The sequence below is a fragment of the Abramis brama genome (genome assembly GCF_963993115.1).
Source record: "Abramis brama genome assembly, chromosome: 11".
Lineage (NCBI taxonomy): Eukaryota > Metazoa > Chordata > Actinopteri > Cypriniformes > Leuciscidae > Abramis > Abramis brama.
Window position 1 is genome coordinate 34,689,573 of NC_139973.1, and position 22,093 is coordinate 34,711,665.

The 22,093-nt window shown below is 37.6% G+C and overlaps 1 protein-coding gene across 2 annotated transcripts in view; it reads left to right on the forward strand.

Moving 5' to 3' along the window:
* Positions 1–17,173, forward strand: part of tmeff2b (transmembrane protein with EGF-like and two follistatin-like domains 2b) — a 67,674-nt gene extending 50,501 nt beyond the window's left edge. Inside the window, exons 7-9 of one of the 2 annotated variants that reach the window (XM_084128655.1) lie at positions 3,002–3,125; positions 5,242–5,400; positions 16,520–17,173. In XM_084128655.1, the coding sequence (XP_083984781.1) occupies positions 3,002–3,125; positions 5,242–5,400; positions 16,520–16,616 (380 nt within the window). In that variant the 3' untranslated portion in view covers positions 16,617–17,173. The remainder of the gene's footprint in view (positions 1–3,001; positions 3,126–5,241; positions 5,401–16,519) is intronic. The other variant, XM_084128656.1, reaches the window with a different exon arrangement.
* The last annotated feature ends 4,920 nt before the right edge of the window (positions 17,174–22,093 follow it).

The window sequence follows — 22,093 nt, forward strand, 5'->3', positions numbered from 1 at the left end:
GATTCTTTAGGGTCTAAATTAAAAGTTTGTAATATACTTTAATTAAAAATTCTCATTAGTATTGTAAGAAAACACTCATTTTACCTGGTCAAAAACAGCTCTGTTTTCAGCACGCCATTTAAGTGCATGTGTCTTTAAATGATAATGAGCTTTGCTCACCCCGCCCCTCTGTTCTGTGCGTACACCCTTTGTAACACAATAACCATAACGCGTTGTTCATTATAAACATGGGATTATGAATTATATTGAGAACGTCGTACATAGAAAACATGCCATAAAGTACCCTGAGTGTAAACAGCCGCATTCAACGTGAAGCGTGCAGCAAGCGATTCGCAAAAAATAATATAAATATTAATAAAAAGGTTAATAAAACGTTACACTCACTTCTTCCTCTGGAGGTGCAGCAGGAACACAAATAGTCGGTACTGATTCTTTTTTCAGGAGCAGCTTCTTAGCAAAACCAGCTTTATACTGACCCTCGTTTGTAAAGCAGTCTGGTGTATGAAATGATTCGCGCAAACATGAAAGCATTGACGTTGATCGTGGAGAATATTCCCTTCGAAAACAAACTCAGCCACTGCGTCTTCAGCGGTTCGGATTTAGGAACATCAAAATGACTGCTGTGTTCCTTATTACACCCAAGAACAGAACACCACAATCGCTTAGACGCCATTCTGCTCATAGACAGTGCTCCAGCGTATCAACAATGACCGCGCCGGTCCGCGCGGACTATGATTGACAGCTCGCTCACGAGCGAGGGCGGGTCTGTGTGGAAACGCTGCTGTCAATCAACAATCGTGGGAGGGGTGTCGATTTTGTGACGTCACAAAATCGAACGGCTTGATTTGAGATGAGGGAAAACATATAAGAAGATTTTAAAAAAAAACACTGGATGGATTTTTATCATTTTATGATGGTTGTGTACAGGCACTGCCAACACACATTCCAGTACAATCAACTTGTAAAAGTGCATGTACCATTATATGACCCCTTTAAATGAAGAAATCTGAAAAAGATTTTTTTCTGAAGGTTCCTGAACAACATGTAAGTGTTGCTACTGCGCAAAAAAAAAAAATTATAAAAATGATATTTTTATTTAGCAAGGACACATTAAAAAGTGACAGTAGACTTTTACATTGTTACAAAAATTATATTTCAAACAAATACTGTTTTTTTAAAAACTTTATATTCATCAAACAACCCTGAAAATTGCTTTGTGGTTTTCATAAAAATATTTAGCAACACAACATTGAAAATAAGAAGAAATGTTGAGCAGCAAATCAGCATATTAGAATGATTTCTGAAGGATCATGTGACACTGAAGACTGGAGTAATAATGCTGAAAATATAGCTTTGATCACAGGAATAAATTAAATTTTAAATATATTAAACAAATATGATTTTAATTTGTAATAATATTTACTATATGTTTGTACTATATATATTTTTTTTTTATCAAATTAAATACAGCTTTGTTAAGCATTGGAGAAAAAAGAAAAAATCTTACCAAAACCAAACTTTTGAAAGGTAGTGTAGGTTAATGTATTTTTGTCTTTTTAAAACACATTACATTTTTGTACATTAAGTTTCCCATTTAGGGAAAGAAATCAAAATAATGCGTACAAAAGATTTTTGCTACAGCAGTCATTCAAATTAACAATGTTTCCCACTCATACAGTAGATGTCAAACATTTTAATTAAATTCTGACCTACTCTGATTAAAAACATAAAATTTTACATTAATGTTTTCTTAAATAAATTTTCTCCTTCATTTACTAGTAAATAAGAGTTCAAATTCACTAAAAGTGTTAATAAATCAAAGGCACCAAACATAAATGTCAATAGCTCTAAAAACAGTGTCGCTCCTCTCCTGTGATAAACAGAGTGGTGTGAAGGAGCATATTGAAACCAGTGAGTCTCTGGAGAACTAGCCTGCTTTATGTGTCCTCAACAGGCCACCGTACCCTGATACCTCCCAGTGTGTGTGACAGTTTGACTGAGTGGTGTGACCTGCTTCACAGACAGTGTCAGGAGGGAGTTTGAGAGTGAGAGAAAAAGAGAAGAAAAGAAAGGAAGAAAGATTGTGATTGAGTAAACAGAGGGTGTGGTGTCACTGCTGTTGCATTGATCCCTCCATTGACTTACACGGATACCCTTCAAATGCTCTCTTGCACGTACACACACACTTTTCTACTCACCGTTTAGAGACAAAACATAGTCTCTGCTAAATAGTCTAAAACTCCTTTAAAAGGCTAGTTCATCTAAAAATGAAGATTCTGTCATCATTTACTTACCCTCTTTGTGCTAAGTCTAATTATTTTAGAGAAGTCTGAGGAACAGATTGAAATTGAAGACTGAAATTTGAGAGCTGTGGGGAAAGGGAAGGTTTCAGCAAATTATTTATTCACATTCACATGAGTGCTGCAGGAAACGAGTTAGCACAACGATCTCAAACTCACCCTGCGTTTCAATGTCCATACTATCCATCCTAAATAGTATGTGAGACACCTGAGACTTATATTACATCTTGTAAAAAGGGGCATAATTAGGGATGGGTATCGTTCAAAAATGTTCGATATCGATACTGATACCTTGACTTCGAGACCAGTTCCTGAATTATACTTTTTTCCATACCAATTTTATGAAACCCATTTTGTCAAGATTACATTACATAATACCTAAAATTACCTTTGGTATTATTTTTTCAGTTTGTTGATTCATTTAGGCCACCTGGGGGCAGAATATATGCCTCACGCTCAAGCACACGCAAAAAGCTTGCCTAATGATTATGAATGTGTCGGGAAAAATAGCAAGGAGACATTTTAATTGTTTATTCATAAATTAGTGTTTTCTGAGTCAGTGTTGGCTGCAAACATGAAGTTGACGTTACTGACTCGTCATCTCCGCAGCATAGTGCTCACACAACAACCTGACAACATAAACATGGTTGCAGAATTACAACAGTCTTCCTCTCTCTCTCTCTTTTTCTGGCTGTGTTTAGAGGAGAGAGACCAGGTGAGTGAGGTACCGTGGGGTCTTTACATCCCGTGTCCGGAGCGTTACAAGAACTACTGTGTCCATGGAGAGTGCGAGTATCCTAGCAACCTCTCGCCCCCCACCTGCAGGTAACGGCACCACACATACAACACAGCAAACTCTTCCTTCTTCCTCACCTACACACCCACTCTTTATAGGACAGTGTGAGATTGATTTTGGAGAAGCGGTGAGAAGACAAAAGCAGGGGAGAGAATGAGAAATGAGAGATGAGATGAGAATGAGATGAAAGATGTGAAGGAAGGAGAAAAAGAGAACAGATATTGTGTATGTGCCTCTCCCTAAAAGATGACTCATTCCTACCAGCTGTGTGTGTGTGCGCATGTGTGTGTGTGAGAGAGAGAGAGTGTGCGCTGGCTGGCAGGTGTCCCTTTAACCGCCTCCTCTGAGAGGTCGAGGTTCTAATTAAACAAGACTATGTTTTTCTCAGTGTGCACCAGCTCCCTGCTGCAAACTCACTCCCACACACACACACACGCACACACACACTTTCACTGCTTTTTTGCACCTATAAACACTGAATGCCTAGTAATTATCCACAAAAAGTGGCATCAACATCCTACTGCCATGTAGGGCTGTGACGGTGGCAGTTTTTTACCACCGCGGTGGTAATGGACCCAAATACCGGCGGTGTTGCGGTGTTTGGGGGGTTGTTTTGAAATAAATAAATAAAAACAAAGAAACAACACAATAAAGCCTCTAAAGCATTGCAATAAATATCAGTAAATACTGGTAACTTACATAATATAATAAATCTATTCTATTTAAGAAAAATCTTAATCTATTTAAGAAAAAAAAAACTTTTGTTTAATATTTCCACACAAAGACGCGTGATACAGCCTACCGCTCTGCGCTTTGAGAGGGATGTGGGACACGAGCAGGAAAGAGACCATCAATCTCTTTTCTGATATCTTCATGTTTTCTACTTGTAAAAGGTATGAAGAGCGAATTTTATCTTCCACATGGGCAAGACATTTAAGCTATGTTTGCGCGCTGCCAGAGAAAGCCAAACTAAAATCACCCGCGCGTGTGAAACGCGCTTTACAAATGAACTTGACGCGCCTATACCAATATGTCTAATAACAAGCACAAACTGTGTTAAAAAGAATTTGACGTACATGTAAAAAATGTAGGCTATATCTGTCCTACAGCGTTTTTTCTACTTTACCACAGTAAAGAATACGAAAATAATCGACCTAAAAGCGAACAAAGGAAGAAACGTTTATAATCCCCTTTGGAAATGGGTGAGACGCGAGTGAAGGTATGGGAAAAGAAAAAAGAGATTCCATGCAGGGATGAGTCACGATTTTTGAATATTCGATTATGTTCTAATGTCTGTTGTGCGATCATTCTCTAAAATAAAATCTCCATGTTCTGGTGCTGATGCGGTTGACGCGTTCATGTGGGTGACGCTGCCAATAACGCACACAACAGCTGTCACAAACCGGCAAAAGTAATGATTATGAACGTGTCAAATATAGCAAGGAGACATTTGAATTGTTTATTAATAAAGTGGGGTTTTTTGTGTCAGTGTTGGGCTGCAAAGATGAAGTTGACGATGCTCACTCGTCATCTTCGCAGTGAACGCGCCTATAGAGAGAATTGCACACTAGGCTATACGGAATACATAAACATATGCTAGTCGGTTTATTTTCGTTTTTGTTTAATTTAATTGTTTCTATATGGAATAACTAATGGAATATTTTTAAATTCGCTGATTATCGGGTGAAGATCGCAAACCAGAATTCAAAGCCGACAAAGTTTAAATTTATGGACTCACGCACAACTCTCTCATTCGTCATGAATTCAAACTTTTCCATGGCTGCGCCTGCAATATAACATTTAATTGCTAACCTATTATTTATTTTGTAAACAAAGCTTTGTGTGTCATAATATTAATGTAAAACAGCATTCACATACAAACTTTTTTTTTTTGCAAACCACCGCCGGTACTCCTCAGCCACCGCGGTGGCGCTTTACAACCGCGGTGGTGCGGTTGTCAAGTTTACCGGCACAGCCCTACTGCCATGTGATTATACTCGCACTCTTTCACTGTCCTCTATCATCACATCGACACACACGCTACTCGATGTCTTGGGGTCTGCTGAAATAGTCTATTGATTATGCCCATCTTCTCTTTGCTTTAAACTTTAACATCAGTTTATCTTGTTTGTGTGTGTTTTCCAGTTGTCATTCGGGCTTCATTGGGCCGCAGTGTGATAGGAAGGACTATAATGTGATGTACGTGGTACCTGGTTCTGGAAAACTGCGTTACGTTCTGATCGCATCCATCATTGGAGCTCTGCAAGTGGCCATTATCTGCCTTGTAGTGCTTTGCATCACACGGTGAGCTTAAATACACAGATTTTTCTCTAAACACTCAAACTTCACAAATGCACGGCTCATGGTTTTCTGATGTTGGTCCCATGTAGCTGGAAAAAAATCTAACAATTATGTAGAATAAGTCAGGAATGACAGGAGACCATCCACATGTGCACTTTTGTTTTTGTGTGTGTGGAAATGAAGCTGTAAAAAATTGTGTCTGGAAATATGCAGCAATGTTTTTTTCATAAGAGTGTTAATTAAACATTTAACAAGAGTTTTACTTAAACTAAACAGCACAGAGATTCCAGTTTGTGGGAATCATGGCAGCATATACGGAAGGCCAAAGAGATCACGCTTAATTATTTTTTTGTCATGATTTTGTGATCTCCATAAAACAAGTTATTTTGAGTTTCCAATTCTTTCTTTTTTTCTGAGAAAACTACAGAAAAATAACTCTAATATATGGGCTCTAGATTATAATGTTATTGTCTTTATTAATCATTACCTATTTATATGTGACCCTGGACCACAAAACCAGTCATAAGTCGCACAGGTATATTTGTACAATACATTGTATGGGTCAAAATGATCGATTTTCCTTTTATGCCAAAAATCATTAGGATATTTAGTAAAGATCATGTTCCATAAAGACATTTTGTAAATTTCCTACCGTAAATATTTAAAACATTTATTTTTGTGAGTGAATGCAGCACAATCCCGAACATAAATGGACAACTTTAAAGGTGATTTTCTCAGTGTTTAGATTTTTTTGCTCCCTCAGATTTCAGATTTTCAAATAGTTGTATCTCGGCCAAATATTGTCCTATCCTAACAAACCTTACATCAATGGAAAGCTCATTTATTTATTTAAAAAAATTGACCCATGTGATTGGTTTTGTGGTCCAGGGTCACATCTGTCATTATATATAAATCCTATCTAAATATTATGTATTGGATAATTATAAATAATGTTACTATGTACATATTTATTCTCTATTCATATCATGGTTTCCACAAAAATATTAAACCGCTGTTTCCAACATTATTGATAATTTTTTTTCTGAGCAGTAAATCAGCATATTAGAATAATTTCTGAAGAATCATGTGACACTGACGTGTGACACTCAAGTCGAGTAATGATGCTGAAAATTAAGCTTTGCCATGACAGGAATAAATTACATTTTATAACATATTACTTGGTGAGCATAAGAGACTTTCAAAAACAATACAAATATTTTACCAACCCCAATCTTTTGAATGGTAGTGTTCATACTGATTTTTGGCAAACTATCTTTTTATTATGATATACAATACATGCATATGTAAGGGATAATGTACATCCAGCCAGTTGTTATTGCAGAATATCGCTGATCAACCTTTCGGGGTTTATTCTGAAATAACTACCAGCTGGATCTACATTATCTCGCTTATTACACGGCTACTTGCCACATAAGTAAACAATTAGACACTAAATATTTGATTAGGTATTTTCAGCGAAGAAAGCAGTTGCTAGCAAGTGGCAAGTTCAAACTAGACGGACATTTAAGGAATATGATACAGTAATACCATTTATTACACTGCATTTTACCACATAATTAATTATGGGGATAAAAGATATTGATTTGAGATTAAACTGTTTTAAAATTGTCCCTTTTTTTAATCTTATAATCCATTACAGTGTACAAAACAATTGTTGCAAAATGGACGCAGTTGTGTTTGTGTGAAACGAGAGCGAGTCTGCGATACCCTGATGACAATTAAATAATTGTACACAAAAATATTGATTTGAGTTTTAATATTTAATTAGCTAATTATTTAATTAGCTCACCAAAACTTCCATGAAGAAAAACTGTTCCTAGCAATGACTTCATTTTCCCGGATGAGCCTGCGTTATCAGTTTTTAACGGTTGTTATCGGGGAATAACATATCACGATTGACCTATCAGAATCAAGTATTCCACTGAGCCATATAATAATATGTATTAACTGCATGTACACAGAAATACACACACTTGTATGAATGCGGTGACAGCTTTGCTGATTATAATGGGATTCGAGTGTTCTAGTATTGTCGCATTGCACACTGCCTGTATATAATTTATTCAAAATTCAACAGCTTTGTTTTCCCTGCTGCTGAGAAGGACAGTGTGATTTTCTTGATTGTCTGATTGATTCATTAACATTTCTCAGCTTGATCTAGATGTGAAGCCTACAATAAATAAATATGGCATACAGTTGCCTCAGACAAAATAAGTTTATAATTGTAAACCATGTAAATCAGAATAACTGTGATTGCAATATCCAGAGAAATTATCAACAATTGTGATTTACGATTATTAAAACCTGATACGCACACACGTGCAGTCGTGAACAAACATGAAGTGAAAGGCACACTGTACTCCGCAGTGCCCTCCTTCACCTTACAGCCCGCAAACCGTTTCTATAGCAACACACTTTCTAACTGCAGCAGTGACTTAGGACGACTTTCTCTTATCTGTCTCCTCTTGCTTTCTCTCTCTAATTTTCTCAAGTCCTGTCTCTCGCCGTCTCTCTCTCTTCATGTCTTTCCTTCTAGCTAATCAAAGATGCTCAGACTGAAGCATGTTTAATCAAACACTCCTGCAAGGACGTAGTGATTAGGTGATTGTAATGACTCTCTGACGCCGCGTTGCATGCAGAGTGTGAGAGCTACTGGGAGGTAACAAAAGTAGTGGTCCGGAGAGATTGTAATAGAGAGAAAATTCGAAGAGCGAGGAAGAAAATCGAGCACTCTCTGATGAGCCATCATTCAGACTCTTTGACCTTTTAAAAGTTTACAACCCACAGTACTGCTGTTTTTACCCTCCGCTGTACCTCCACCTGTAATCAGGCTTTCTGAGGCCTGTAATGTGTTATGGTTGTGTTGTGATTGTTGCTTTGGCTCCCAGGGACGAGCGGGGCAGTGGAATGGACCGTGATGCCATAATGGCTCTGTTGCCCTCAGTGTTTCCTCCCCAGGGAGAAATTGCCACCTCGTTTTCGTATAATCAGCACAAATGGTCTTCGACTACAATCCATTTAATATAACTCTCCAAAAGTAGCCCTGCAGGATCCTAAAGCAGAGAGTTTATTGATTGAAGTGAAAGTGCCAAACAGACACAACAATGCAGCAAAAGTGTTTTGCAAGGATTTAATGTCTAGCTTTTTTTAGGACAACATGTGAACCGTAAACCGTGACTCTTGAACCTTGGCCCTCTCACCCCTTTCCCTCGTCTGAAATACGTTAACTCAGCCTAAAATCAGCCTAGCTTATTGTGTCCTCTTCTATAGTACGGCATACCTTTGACAAGAAATGCAACAAGCAAACAGCACAGTGAGTGTAAGAGTTATCACCAAAATAATGCAGAATGTAAAAAAATACACATCCTTGTTACAATAATTTGCATTTCAGCAGCCTATGGTGACAACTGGCGGGGTTGTAAAATGAATGGCACACAAAACCAACAAAACTTTATGTAAGCCGATGCATCATGACAGTGAACATCAATCGTGACATTTTGGAACATGTTGATAATAAACAGTATCATTAGACTGGATTACAGCAGACGATTAAATGTATGAAACAGACCGTGATAAACTTTTCATCTATTTATTTAATTTTACTTGTGCACATGCGGAATTACAGCAAATATGCATAATGGTTGCTGAGTTGGTGAATTTACAGAATGACCTTAATTCTGCAAAATGACTGTTTTCTCAAATAAAACTGAAAATATATAAAAGAGTGGCAGCGACAGCCAGAATAAAATCAGTTGGCACGTGACCTATTTTAAATAATTAAATCATTTTTAAATAATAACCAAACAACAAACAATCTTGTTTGATGCTGTCATCCAGCAGTATAGCTTGCTGGGGTTGAAATGATTTCAAAAGCTTTGGCTTTCTGCACCAAATGAACTCTTTCCCCACCATTGACGGAATCTTCCGGCTTTCCGTGTTTTTTTATCAATATCTTTTATCCGTCTTTCCGTCTACTCTTTCAGAAGGCGCAATTACGCTTCTTCTGAAAGAGTAGAGAATCTCCGTATCAAAACAGGCACACAAAAAAAGGCAAGCGATAAAAGCATTGCTTATGCACACTGTAGACTTCTCAGCTCGATTTTCTCAGCTTTTTGTTCAAAATGTTGCTTTTTTGTGAAACTTACCCACATTCAAGTGTGGATAAAAAATAATGCATTAAACTAGAATAAAACATTTTATTAAAAAAATGTCCAAATGTTTTTTAAACACGCTGACCGGGAAAGAGTTAAGCTCTGGTGTACTGTAGGTCTTCCTTTGCTAATTAATTAAAACATTTAATTAAAAGTTAAGACTTGAAAACGCCATGGATAATAAATTAGCAACAATGTCCTCCTCAATAATGTTACAGTACTTGCATTTTCCAACACTATTTTTCTTTTCCGATCGTGTTCCAAACAGCGGGTGGAACTTGTCATAAAGTTATAGTGATAACAAACCCCACCCATTTACAGTGACAATATAATTTGGTAAATTTTTCCTGTCACTTGAAATTAGTCTCTCATTGACTTGCTATTGCTTGGCCCTCTGTAATTTAATAGCTGGACCACCGATCATAGAGCTGAAAGAGTTAGGCGTAAAAAATCTAATAAGGAGATACCGGGCATCTTTCATTTAACCCTTCACATTCCATCACAAACTGGAATAGGTTTTAAGGGTTTATTTCCTCCTTTGTTTTTATGTATACTGTCATATTATGAATTCCTAAAATAACATTAGATGTGAGGACTTTATCAAAAAAGAGTTTACTTTTTAAACTTTTATTTTTTACAGTAGTTTAGGCCCTCTCTGAACTCTTTTGCCATTACAGTTTCAGAGGGTGTACAGTTGGGCTGAATGACCATCAACAATGGGAGGGTGAAATAATGGTCATAATATCATAATGAAGAGCAAACACTCAGTAAAAATGAAAATGGAATTACTGAAAACAAAAAGTACTTTGTTATAATTCTGTCTGGTGTGAATGACCAGTGCTAAGACACTTTAACCCTGTGATGCATGAATATTTAAATAAAAAATTGGGGAAAATCTGCAATATTTTAGTATTTACTATTTATAGTATGTATTAATATTTTGAATAAGCTTTTTTATATTTTATATTTTGATCATTTTATTTAAGTTTAAGTAATTTTGTTCTTTTGTTATTTAAAAATATTTCGATTTAGCATTAATTGGTTTATGGATGGGTTTGAACAGTACAGTATATGTGGGATACTTCTCACATAAACAGAATTATGAGAAATAAAATCAATATTTTGTCTTCACTGTGCAGTTTCAGCAAGAAAAAATGGTTTAGACTGTCACTGTTAAAAAAGTATTTAATTCAAATAATGCACAAAACATTGCTAAGGAATATGTTGCTAAGAAATATGTATGGCCATTAATTTTCTCAATTCAACCATCATTTGCTGGTGTGGCAAAAAGATATTTTTTGGCTGTGAATGTAATGCTTTAAGACTTGGTAGGTGATTAATTTTCTAAACCCATACAGCCAGTGAGTTAAAGGTTCTCTTCACTGTGTAAAACTAAATGTTTGTGAGCAAGAGGATGGAACTAATTAAAACAGGAACAGCTTTGGTCTGGTCAAGAATCAGTGTCCCCCGCGTACCCTGCTGCCTCCGAGCCAATTTAAGAGCCAGGGGCGCATTTTGCCCTATGCAAAACATGACATTTAATAAAGCGAAGAGGAAAATATAATAAAAATTCCTTGTGGTGGAAGGTTTCCCCTGCCGAGCTGTATAGGGAAGCGAGAGAAGCTGTTAATGAGACAATTTAAACCACAGCAAGTGCCTGTCTGCCAGTATCTGATTTCCATTCATCTGTCTTTCCGTCTGCCTTTTTCTTGCATTTTATACTTTATATGTTTAGATCTGAACTTAACGCATAAATGTAGTACAATTAATTATGCAAAAGAACCTGTTGAAAAATTAACGCATGTAATCATGCCACTGACTGACCCGTATGTAAATTGTTGGGGGTTACACATTACAAGTAACGTAAGTTACGTTATCAGATTACTTTTTTCAAGTAATGAGTTACTTACCTCTTTCCCCGCCAGCGTTTTTGACCATTTTCACAAAAGTTTCATGGCCCCCGGAATATTTTGTTTGAATATCTGAACTTGCAATATATCAAAAGAAAGAACAGAGCCTCTCTTATTAAAAAAAAATAAGAACCCTAACCCCTAACCCTAACCCTAAAAAGCAACATTTTGAGGAAAAAGCTGAGAAAATCGTGTTTTTGTCAAAGACTACATCCAGATCGGATTCAGAACGATGAACAAAACACAGATGAAGTAGATCAAGTCCATCAACACCCCTAAAGCTTCACAGTCCTATGCTCATCCTGTATCAACATTTCATTCAGTAACATTAGGCAGTTTTGATTTATATGCTGTTTAATGTTGATGATCGCGTTATTTTACATATGCATATAATTACATATGATATCGCTTTTTTCTGCATCTTCCTCACACGTGTTTTGATCAGGAGATTCAGTAGTCTTTCAGAAGATGCGTTATAGAAGCATTTTCTTACAAATGGCGGGGAAAGAGTTAACACCTTTAATCGGGAGTAAGTGCAGAGGTATTTCCTTCAGCCTGAGGCTTATACAATTCACTTTTGGCGTGAAAGGGCCTTTACAGTTGCCAAAAATATAACTTTTTTATTATTATAAAAAAACAAAACAAGCAAGCCTAGTCCAGGTGAGAAAAAGTAATGAAAAAGGAAGGTAACATTACTTTCCATAAAAAAGTAACTAGTAACACAATCAGTTACCTTTTGAAGTGAGCAATGCAATATTGTAATGCATTACTTTCTCCAACAATGCTAAAAAGTAACTTTTTTCATGCATCAACTATTTAAAAAGCCCTCTGTGAATGTCTACCTCAGACAAAACTCAGTTGAAAATTGGATTACTATAGACCAGGGGTTTTCAAAGTGTGGGGCGCGCCTCCCCAGGGGGTGCCAGAGCATGCCAGGGGAGGCCCGAAGAGTGGTAAAAATTGTAGCCTAATAATTAGTTTAAAATATAATTATTGAGTTTAATTATTATATGTCATTTTTTTATATTTAAATGTTTTTATTTAAACGATACTAAAAATAATAAGACAAAAATAAGATAAAATTTTTCACCCAGAATGCCGTAGCTGTGAATTCGCTGCTGTTTGGCAAGCCCGCCAATACAGATATGCCCATTAATACAATGGAGCGATTTCTGAGACCCCCCGATTGAAAGCCTTCAAATTCAGGGCTTAAACCCCAAAGACGACAAATAATGATCAGTATCTGAGATTAGGATTTACATGGACAGGACAAGTTGATGAACCACGACCTTTATGTGTGGTTTGTTAGGAGATTTTGGCTAATGACAGCATGAGACCTGCAAAACTTCGGCGACACCTTGAATCCAAGCATGTCGAGGTAACAGGAAAACCTCCAAAATTTTTCCACAGAAAACTTCAAAGCTTTCAAGGTCAGAAAAAAATTGTGGGAGATTTGTCAAATTAAATGGAAGGGCCACTGAAGCTTCATATCACATTGCATATAGCCAAGGCAGGCAAAGCGCATACCATTGGAGAGACGTTAATTCTGCCGGCAGCGGAAGACATGTGTTCTCTGATGGTAGGAGAGGCAGCGGCTTCTAAGATCGATTCTGTTCCACTATCTGACAACACAATAAGTCGGCGCATCTCAGACATGGCACAGGATGTGAAGGAGCAAGTGTTAGACAGCTTCAGACACAGCCAATTTTTTGCACTCCAGATTGACAAATTCACCGATGTGGCCAGCTGCGTTCAGCTGTTAACATCAGCTGTTAAAACATGGACATTCAAGAAGAGTTTCTATTTAGTAGTCCTTAGCCCACCCACACAACAGGTGAACAGATTTTCAAAAAATTTAACAAATTTGTGAGAAAGAACGATATAGACTGGGAACGCTGCTGTGGCATATGCAGTGATGGGGCAAAATCAATGACGGGCCGCCACAGTGGTCTCATCTCGAAGGTTAAAGAGGTAGCCCTGAGAGCCGTGTGGACCCACTGCACGATCCATAGACAAGCCTTAGCTGCCAAGAAGATGTCAAATGATCTTCGGAGTGTCCTCGATGAAGCTGTAAAAATTGTCAACCTGATTAAAGCATGACCTCTAAATGCTCGTCTTTTCCACATTTTATTCGATGAATTGGGAGCGCATTACAAACAGCTGCTTCTGCACACCGAAGTCCGCTGGTTGACTTTTTGATTTGCGTGAGGAAGTACTACTTTTTCTGTCAAATGTTCAATCCCCACTGGCGCAGCACACGAGCAATTTCAATTGGATTGCAAGGTTGGCATATTCGAACGCCTCAACACGCTTAATACATCATTGCAGGGCAGAGACGGCAATGTGTTTTTGGCATATGAGCAAGTGTCCTCGTTCAGGAGAAAGCTGGATCTATGGGCCACTCGTGTGGAGAAAGGATGCTTGGACATGTTTCTCACGCTGGCTGATTTCATGAAAGAGACAGGGCTGTCAGTGGTTACTATTCAGCCTTTGGTCGCTGAACACTTGAGGGGTCTGTGTCAGCAATTCACACACTATTTTTCTGACAAGAGACAATCCAGGATGAGTGGATTCGCAATCCATTCAAGTTCAAGCCAGCAGAAAGTGACGCACTGTCCATACAAGACGAAGAGGCTTTGATTGATCTGACTAGTAATCATGAAGTTAATCATGATAACCATTGGGTCAGTTATGGCAAAAGGGAGGCCCACTGTCTTGGACTTTGGAAACTTTATAATTTGTAGGGGCTTTATTAGCAAGTATTGATATGTGATTATTTTTATTTAATTTGATTAATTATATATAATATATATATATATATATATATATATATATATATATATATATATGTATTTATTTTTTATTAATTTTTTTATTATTGACAGCCATAATCTAAAATCTAAATGTGATTTTTCTGTTAGGAAAAATTGCAGTTGTTTTTTAAAAGCCCAAGTTTGCTGTGCTTATTTGTAGGGCTGCAATTGTTCAAAACATTTGTGATTATATCAATACAGCTATAATAATAATACAATATTAATATTTCTTATTTTGTTTACATTTATTTAATAATAATAGGGCTGCCTCTTATTAGTCGACTAAATGTTAGTCGATGAGAAGAGGCTTAAGCCCAATTTATACTTCTGCGTCGAACTCACGCCGTAGCTACGTCGTAGGCTGTTTGTAGCACGCGTACCCTTCGGCGTACCCTGACGTGCACCTCTGCAAAATTGTAACAACGCGTCAGTTCTACGCGGACGCAAGTGCTGTGATAAGTCTGCTAGAACCCCTCTCTCAGGTTTCACATGTGTAATTCTACACTCTGCATGTGTAATTGCGCGTCAACGAGGACAACGATGCAGAAGTATAAATGAAAACCAATGCATAGTCTATAGCGTAGAGCAGAGAACGACAACTGGCGGCCCGCGGGCCAAAACTGGCCCGCCAGCAATATTTTCTGGCCCGCCGGATTATTTTGGAAGTCCTAAATGCTGCACAAAACTCTTCCACTACTTGAGAAAAGCCGTAGTCGCGCGGCGATTTCACCGCCGCATACTGTGTGAAACACCCATAGGGAATCATGTGGCGCGGGATTACATTTTAAAGTATAACTGTGCGTTCACACCGGACGCGAATAGCGCGTCAAATTCGCGCCTGCCGCGTCTAGTTATACGCTTGACCACTTTGTGTCCATTCGCGCGTCAAAAGACGGTAGCGGTCAGAACTCTGGTGTAGGCTACTTTGGACGGAGCGGGCGGTCTGACTGACAATAGCCCACTCCCGACATCTTTTGACAGCGTATCCGCACTTAATTCTGACCACCTGTACACCTAGCTCTGAGGAGCTGTTTGGTACTGAAACCCTTGTCAGTCAACAACATTCTTTTTTTGCAAGGATGTTTGAAATAGTTCGGCAGAAAATAGCCTACTTCATTTGTCAGTAGGGCAATATGATTTTCGTTTATGTTGCTTAGAAATTTGAGTGATAGGCTTTGTCCTATTTAATTTATGTTAGGCTATTTACAGTATATTTCTTCTTTTTTTTTCTGTGGCATTTTTTTTCTCTGCTGACAGTACAATGTTAAAATAGCCTAATATTTATATTGACACGAACACAATTTTTGTATAGCATTTATTATAGGCTACTTAATCTCATTCATTGAGACATTTGAATGTGAGATTATGGAAACGAGATCTAAATTTTGCGGACCCGTCAGGTCGGGAAATAAAGCGGGTGAACACCGAGTGTATTTTAAGCGGTTGCTGAATAGAACCTTGTGGGAGCGGGACGGGAAAAAAAACCAGTCTCGCGCAGACCTCCTTAAACCTTAGGTGTGTATGTGTGTGTCCCGAATAAATAATAATAATAAAAAAGGAATAAAGTTCAAAAGCGAATGAGGTATGATTGCTATTCACACCTGTAATCTGTTACCACAATAGTACTTGATCTGTTTAAAATTATTTCCTTGATATATGCCTAAGGTGTTAAATTAAAAATTAAAAATCAAAATTAAAATTTGTCTAATCCAGTAATTAATTTTTTCTATTTTTGATCTGAGCACAATCAGAAAATCAGAAAACCCGTCGTTATTCGTTTTTTCATTTTAGTTCAGGAAATAAATAATGGAAAAACAAGTCGATTTTCATCTTTTTATTTTTGGTTTTAATTTGAAAAAAACGATTGAACGAATGATCCACGGACGGTGACGGACCCATCATATTCCGCGATTATAGGCCTATATAAGAGTATTTAATTTGTATCCATAGGCCTACTCTGTGTAGCTGGCCCGCCATCTACTGGCTAAAAAAAATATTGGCCCGCGGCCAAAGTTACTTGCCGACCCCTGGCGTAGAGGCTCCGGCGTAGGTCCGACGCAGAAGTATAAATGGTCCCTATAAAAGGGTCCTTGTGGTAATTACAGTGACTGGTCACTAATATTTATGGCTGTCGTTAAACCATCAATCTTTAATTTTGACAGAAAACCACAGAAGCGTTACTCATTAAAAGTTTGGGAATATAAAACTTTTTTTTGTGTGTTTACAGAAGATGTCCACGTGGGAATCGGATAGCACGGCAGAAACAAAACGTTCCACACTTCAACTCCGAAAACACCCTGCGGGCCTCCACCAGACTCATCTGATGAACCCTTAAACTGTGCTAGTAAAAAAGAGTGACATGTGCTAAAGACAGCAGAGAAAGGCCCCAGGGAATTGTGGGAATACACACCCCTATCCAGACAGGTGTGTAAGACCTGAGGCAGGACTCATGGCAGTGTGCAAACCTTCTCGTCTCTTAATTCCCATAGGATGCACACAGAGGATGGGCCTCATGGGACGGGTCTGCAGTGTTTTTTCCACCTGGCCTGCAGGCTTGAGTAAAGCTCAGTGAGAAAGAGAACAGGCAGTCAGCTTCGTCAAATCGTCAGAGCATCCAGCCAAAAACACCTCTTCCCTGGGGTTGCAACAGTCTGGAAAAGAGGAGTGTGGACGGATGGATGAATGGATGACGGATGGATGACTGGAGCGGTGTGCCACATGTTGCCTTGTATTTGTTGTCTATGACACCATAGAAAAAAATGAGCTCTCCAAGGCTCTCCTTGGTTATGTATTATATATTTACAATAGGTTAACATACTTGTGATGTTATTTTTCTTCGTTTTTATTCGCTGTAATGTAAATAAATTATTTATATCATGTGATTTGATGCATCATGTATGACTGACCTCCACAATGCAAAAAATCAGGTATGACTTACAATGAGGTTTCATTTGGTAACCTTTGTTAGAGTTGTAGTATGTTATTTCTCAGATTCATTGCTGAACATTGTTGATATTTGAAATCAGCCCAAACAAACTCACCCCTCTCTTCATTGCTCCGCCTCCAAAGCTCAACCTCCAATCCTAACCACCCTGATCTGAGTCGGTTTCGAACCCCGATCGCAAAGTATCCCAGACAGCAACATAGTGTCGGCCCAGATCCGGCCCACCTCTGGGCCTTGTGGGAATCCACATGTACCAGATGTGGGCCGGATCTGGGCCGACACTATGTTGCTGTCTGGGATAGGTCTCTGCAGGATAGTAATAGGAGTTACCAAATCAGTGGTCGAGGCCAAATTTAGAAATGCCCACTTTTGTAACGTAGAGACCCCATACTCCCATACTGGCATGCGAGGCGAGTGCACTAACAAGGACGCTAAACAGTAAACACTGCGCTCTCTATCAGTCATTAGCCTGCACAACTCTAACTAGCTGGCCTCCGTTATACTCACAATGCAAGAGTGAATGTCTATTTATCGTAGCAAAAGCGCAAAAAAAATAATGCTTCATGAAAAATAAAGCGAAGATGATGAGTGAACGACAAGGATGCACAAAAATAAACGAACATACACCAGAGTAAATACAAACAAGAGTTTGTTGTTAGTTGCCAACAGCACAGCAGCTCCAGACAAACAATGACACTCAAAACCAGTTACTCACGTATGGAAGCAACCTCCTTGTCTGTTTTCAGGCCTTCCCGCTTAGCTCTCTCCAGCGCTGGAAAGCTTTTCTAATATTAATGCGTGTCCTAAAGGTCTTTCTTGATCATAACCCTCCATTTTACAGTGATATTCTAATGAGCTTTTCTCTATTGTAATGTCTCTCAGCCATCTCTCTTTCTACAGTCTTTCTTCAAATCTCCCTACTCGTTCTCTCGCCTCCACCGTCATACGCCCCCTAATGCTGATTGGCTACGTTTGTTGTTGTGTCGGTCGACCAACTTTCAAACAGTGTTTTTCAAATATTGCTTACCCCACCTTTAACTACATTAGTTAACAATGAACAAGCCTTAAACAGCATTTATTAATCTTAGTTAATGTTAACGTTTACTAATACATTTTTAAGATCAAAAGTTAAAATTAGTTCAAGTTCAAGTTCAATTTTTTTTTTTTTTTTTAATGTCAAAAATATGTGAATAAAAGCTTAAATTCAAACGTTCATCATATAAAGAGATTGAGTGTCTTCATAAAATTTGGACTAAACCTCTCAATTCATATGGATTAGTTTTACGATCTCTTTATGAACTTTTTGAAGAATCAAAGTGGTAGTTGTGTGGACTGTCAATGGAGGAAAAGAAAGCTCTCATATTTCATTAAAATATCTTAATTTAAGTCTTTTCAATATTGGCGCAGCATAAGTATTTTTTGTCTCTCTGTTCAGAAAAATATCTAAACATCTTTAAAAAATAAATTTCTCAAGCAAAACTATAAAAGATTTATGATGAAAACGAAAAACATTTTGCCAATGAGAGAAGACATTCTCTGAAGATAATTTCTTGTGCAATTTTGCATTTTAAGTAAATTTATTTAGTTTTAAGAATATTTTGTTGAATATTTTAGAATGTTTTCTAAATGTAAATGTCTAGGGAGAAACACAATGAGTTTTATTAGCAACACTTTAGTGTTTGAAAATACAACTTCCAACTTATCTCCATTACTTTTTAATTAATTTTTCAAAATATATAAATAAAAATGAGCCAATTCCCAAGTACTATAACATAGAAATAACGTTTACTGTTCCTTCTGATTCCACTGCAAATGTTTAAAGATTCTTAAATGAAGGTACATTTACTAAGCAAAATAGCATACAGCTTGGTTCAGAAAAATCTACTTAATTAAAATAAAAAAATAAGTTTTCATACCCCACTGACATGTGTTCTGCTTTTAAAATCATTTTTAATTTGTTCAGTTTCAAAAATCAAGACATCTTATATTATTTTGCATCTCAAGTTTATATTTCAATGGGAAAACAAAACAAAAGAGGAAGATATAAACGACTTTATGAATTTAAGACTTTCTGTTCCAATTTAAGACTCTGTTGAGGCTTTAATTTGTAGAAAGGTGAATTAAAACCCGCAGAAACCCTGCAGTATAAACCGAATGATCTTCCAAAACTACTAAATGACAAAGTCTTACAATCTCTTCAGCAAAACTGTTTTCCTAAAATGTCCTTAACCTTCCTGCAAAACCTTCCAACTTTGAAGGTCTTGTCACTTGTGAAAAATATCAATACTATGACAGATTTAGAAGTACCCTGAACTCTGTTGATTAGCTTTAGAACTGAGATGCATCCTTTCTCGTCACCTTGTTTCTCTTAGCCCAATCTGACACAAGCAGGAAAGGAAAGTCTGTCTGTCTGCCTCCTCCGGCCCAAAGGGAGTTGTAGGCGGATGAAGCCCAGCAGCCGGTCGATGGCTGTGAGCCGCACCCATTACCCTGCAATCAATGCTGCCACAAGATCCGACTGTCACAACCTCAGTCCGGCTCTCTCCTACGCCTCTGAGCTGTCAAATACAATCACCGCCAACAAGTAGTGTGTGTGTTGTACTGTTACCAATGCCCTCTGTGACCTAAGATAACTTGTGGAACCAGATCCAGCAGTCCTTGGGAGACAGAATGGTGTGAGTGTGTATATGTGTGAGCAAGTATATGTATAAAACTAAAAATGATGCATGAAAGAGAACAAGAGTTTTATTATTCCTGTCTCTCGTTGCTATTATGATCAATGTCCTCACGATGGCAGTGTGCACCAATAATGTGATTATTTCCCATAATCAGAGTAAGGGCCTAATCGCAGTAAGATGTTTACACGAGACAAGCAAACCTCTTCACTCATTATTCTGATTATTCACATACCCCATATGCACAGCACAAATTATGAACTCAAATATAGTAGGTATTCTACTGGCCACTGTTTTAATACTTTTTGGGGGGTTTTCGGTGATGCGCCCAAAAATGTCTCCATTGCAATCAATATACTGCATTATATCAAAGACTTTAGACATACAAAGACTTTAGATATAAAAAGAAAGAACACACAATATGGCGGAATCAGTCCCGCCTTCTAAATAAAAGAGCCAATCGGCAATTGGTAGAGTCATTGCGTCACTGCAGTTTCTGTTAGAATCTCTGGTTGCTAAAGAAACAGTCAAGCTGCGTCTGAAATCGTACTCTCTTGAATAGATTTAATATTTAGATTAAGTAGTTACTTCGCAACTGCTTAGATAGTATGAATGTGTGTAGTATGAAACCACCAAGATTTAAATCCTTGAAGAAATGGGATAACCTTTCACTAGTGAGAATGTGTTGGTTTGTGTTTTATAATTAGATAATTATACTTAAAACAACTATTTGCTGACGCTTAGTCAACTTGCTCTCAAATGTTCACAGACCGGCTTTGACTGTTCCAATATGGCGAACAGCTTACGTATAGCCGCTAATGAGGCATCTATATACTTATTAGATGTCTCATTGTTCTGAGACGTGTCTAGGACTGAAAATTATTTTTAAAATGATTTTATTTTTGATAGTTTCCCCATTCAAATAGATTGGATCTGTACTTGCATGACTGGAATAGCTGCCTGAGAGGCATTTCAAAGATGGCCGCCAAGTGAAATGACTTGCCTGAAAGAGACTTTGATTATATTCATGTCGCACAATGTTGTCAACATGAACTCAACATGAGTTTATTAAGCACCCCAAAAATGCCTGTTTATTGCGAAATCAACATACGCCATTTTACTGTGATTATGGTTACCACATTTATAAGCCTAATCGTGTCAAAGTATTGTCGTGGAACTTTTATGGCATACATCACATTGATGCGTCACTTCTTTTTTTCTAAACGGCATGCACTGCTACAAGCCAGCTAAATGTAACCACCTTTTTCGCTTCAGCTACATTTTGGATGGAAGCAAAGGCATTGTATCACCTATTCTGATTGGTCAGTTTAGATATTCAGTACTTTTAATGTATAATTTTGGTTACACTTTAGTTTAGAGTCCAATTTTCACTATTAACTACGACTTTTGCCTCAAACTCCAAAAGACTGCTTATTAGTTAGTAAGGTAGTTGTTAAGTTTAGGTCATGCAGAATTAGGCATTAATATGTGCTTTATAAATACTAATAAACAGCAAATACTCTAGTAATATGCATGCTAATAAGAAACTAGTTAATACCATAAAAATTTTTTTTTTTAAATAGAATTCATTGTAACAATTTTGAACACATTTCGATGAGACTTTATCATTAAATACCTAAGAAACTTGAAATGTGAAATGATTTGCTTGATAAGTCTGCTTGTGTTATCTTTAAAATAAAGTCCATATTCTCAAAGTTCAAAAGAAAGACTGCCAAGAGTTTGATATAATGTGCAAATTTATATCAGTGAAGGAATGTGAAGCCTTATAAATAAGCTTGGCAACCACAGGCGATTTTCTCTCACAGTTATGAATAATCTACACCAGGGCTGTGTGTGGCTGTGGAATGATGTGTGTTTGAGGTTGTAAGGTAATAAATTATTTTCATGACATGCTGTAAGTACTGATTCCCACCTTCCTCCCACATGGCAGTGCCAGGTACATCAGAATCCCTCCATCTCCATAGGTTTCCCAGAGCTGGGCTGTCAGCAGGGAATCTCAATAACAAGTACAGTAGACGCTCGACTCAACAGACAGAGCCAGCAGGGAGATCCACTGCTTCTGGGGTTACTATAAGACGAAGGGAGGCGAAGGGTTTGGTCTTCAAGAAAGGAAAAGTGTAAAGAAGAGATCATCGGATCACATCAAAAATGAGAGAAAAAG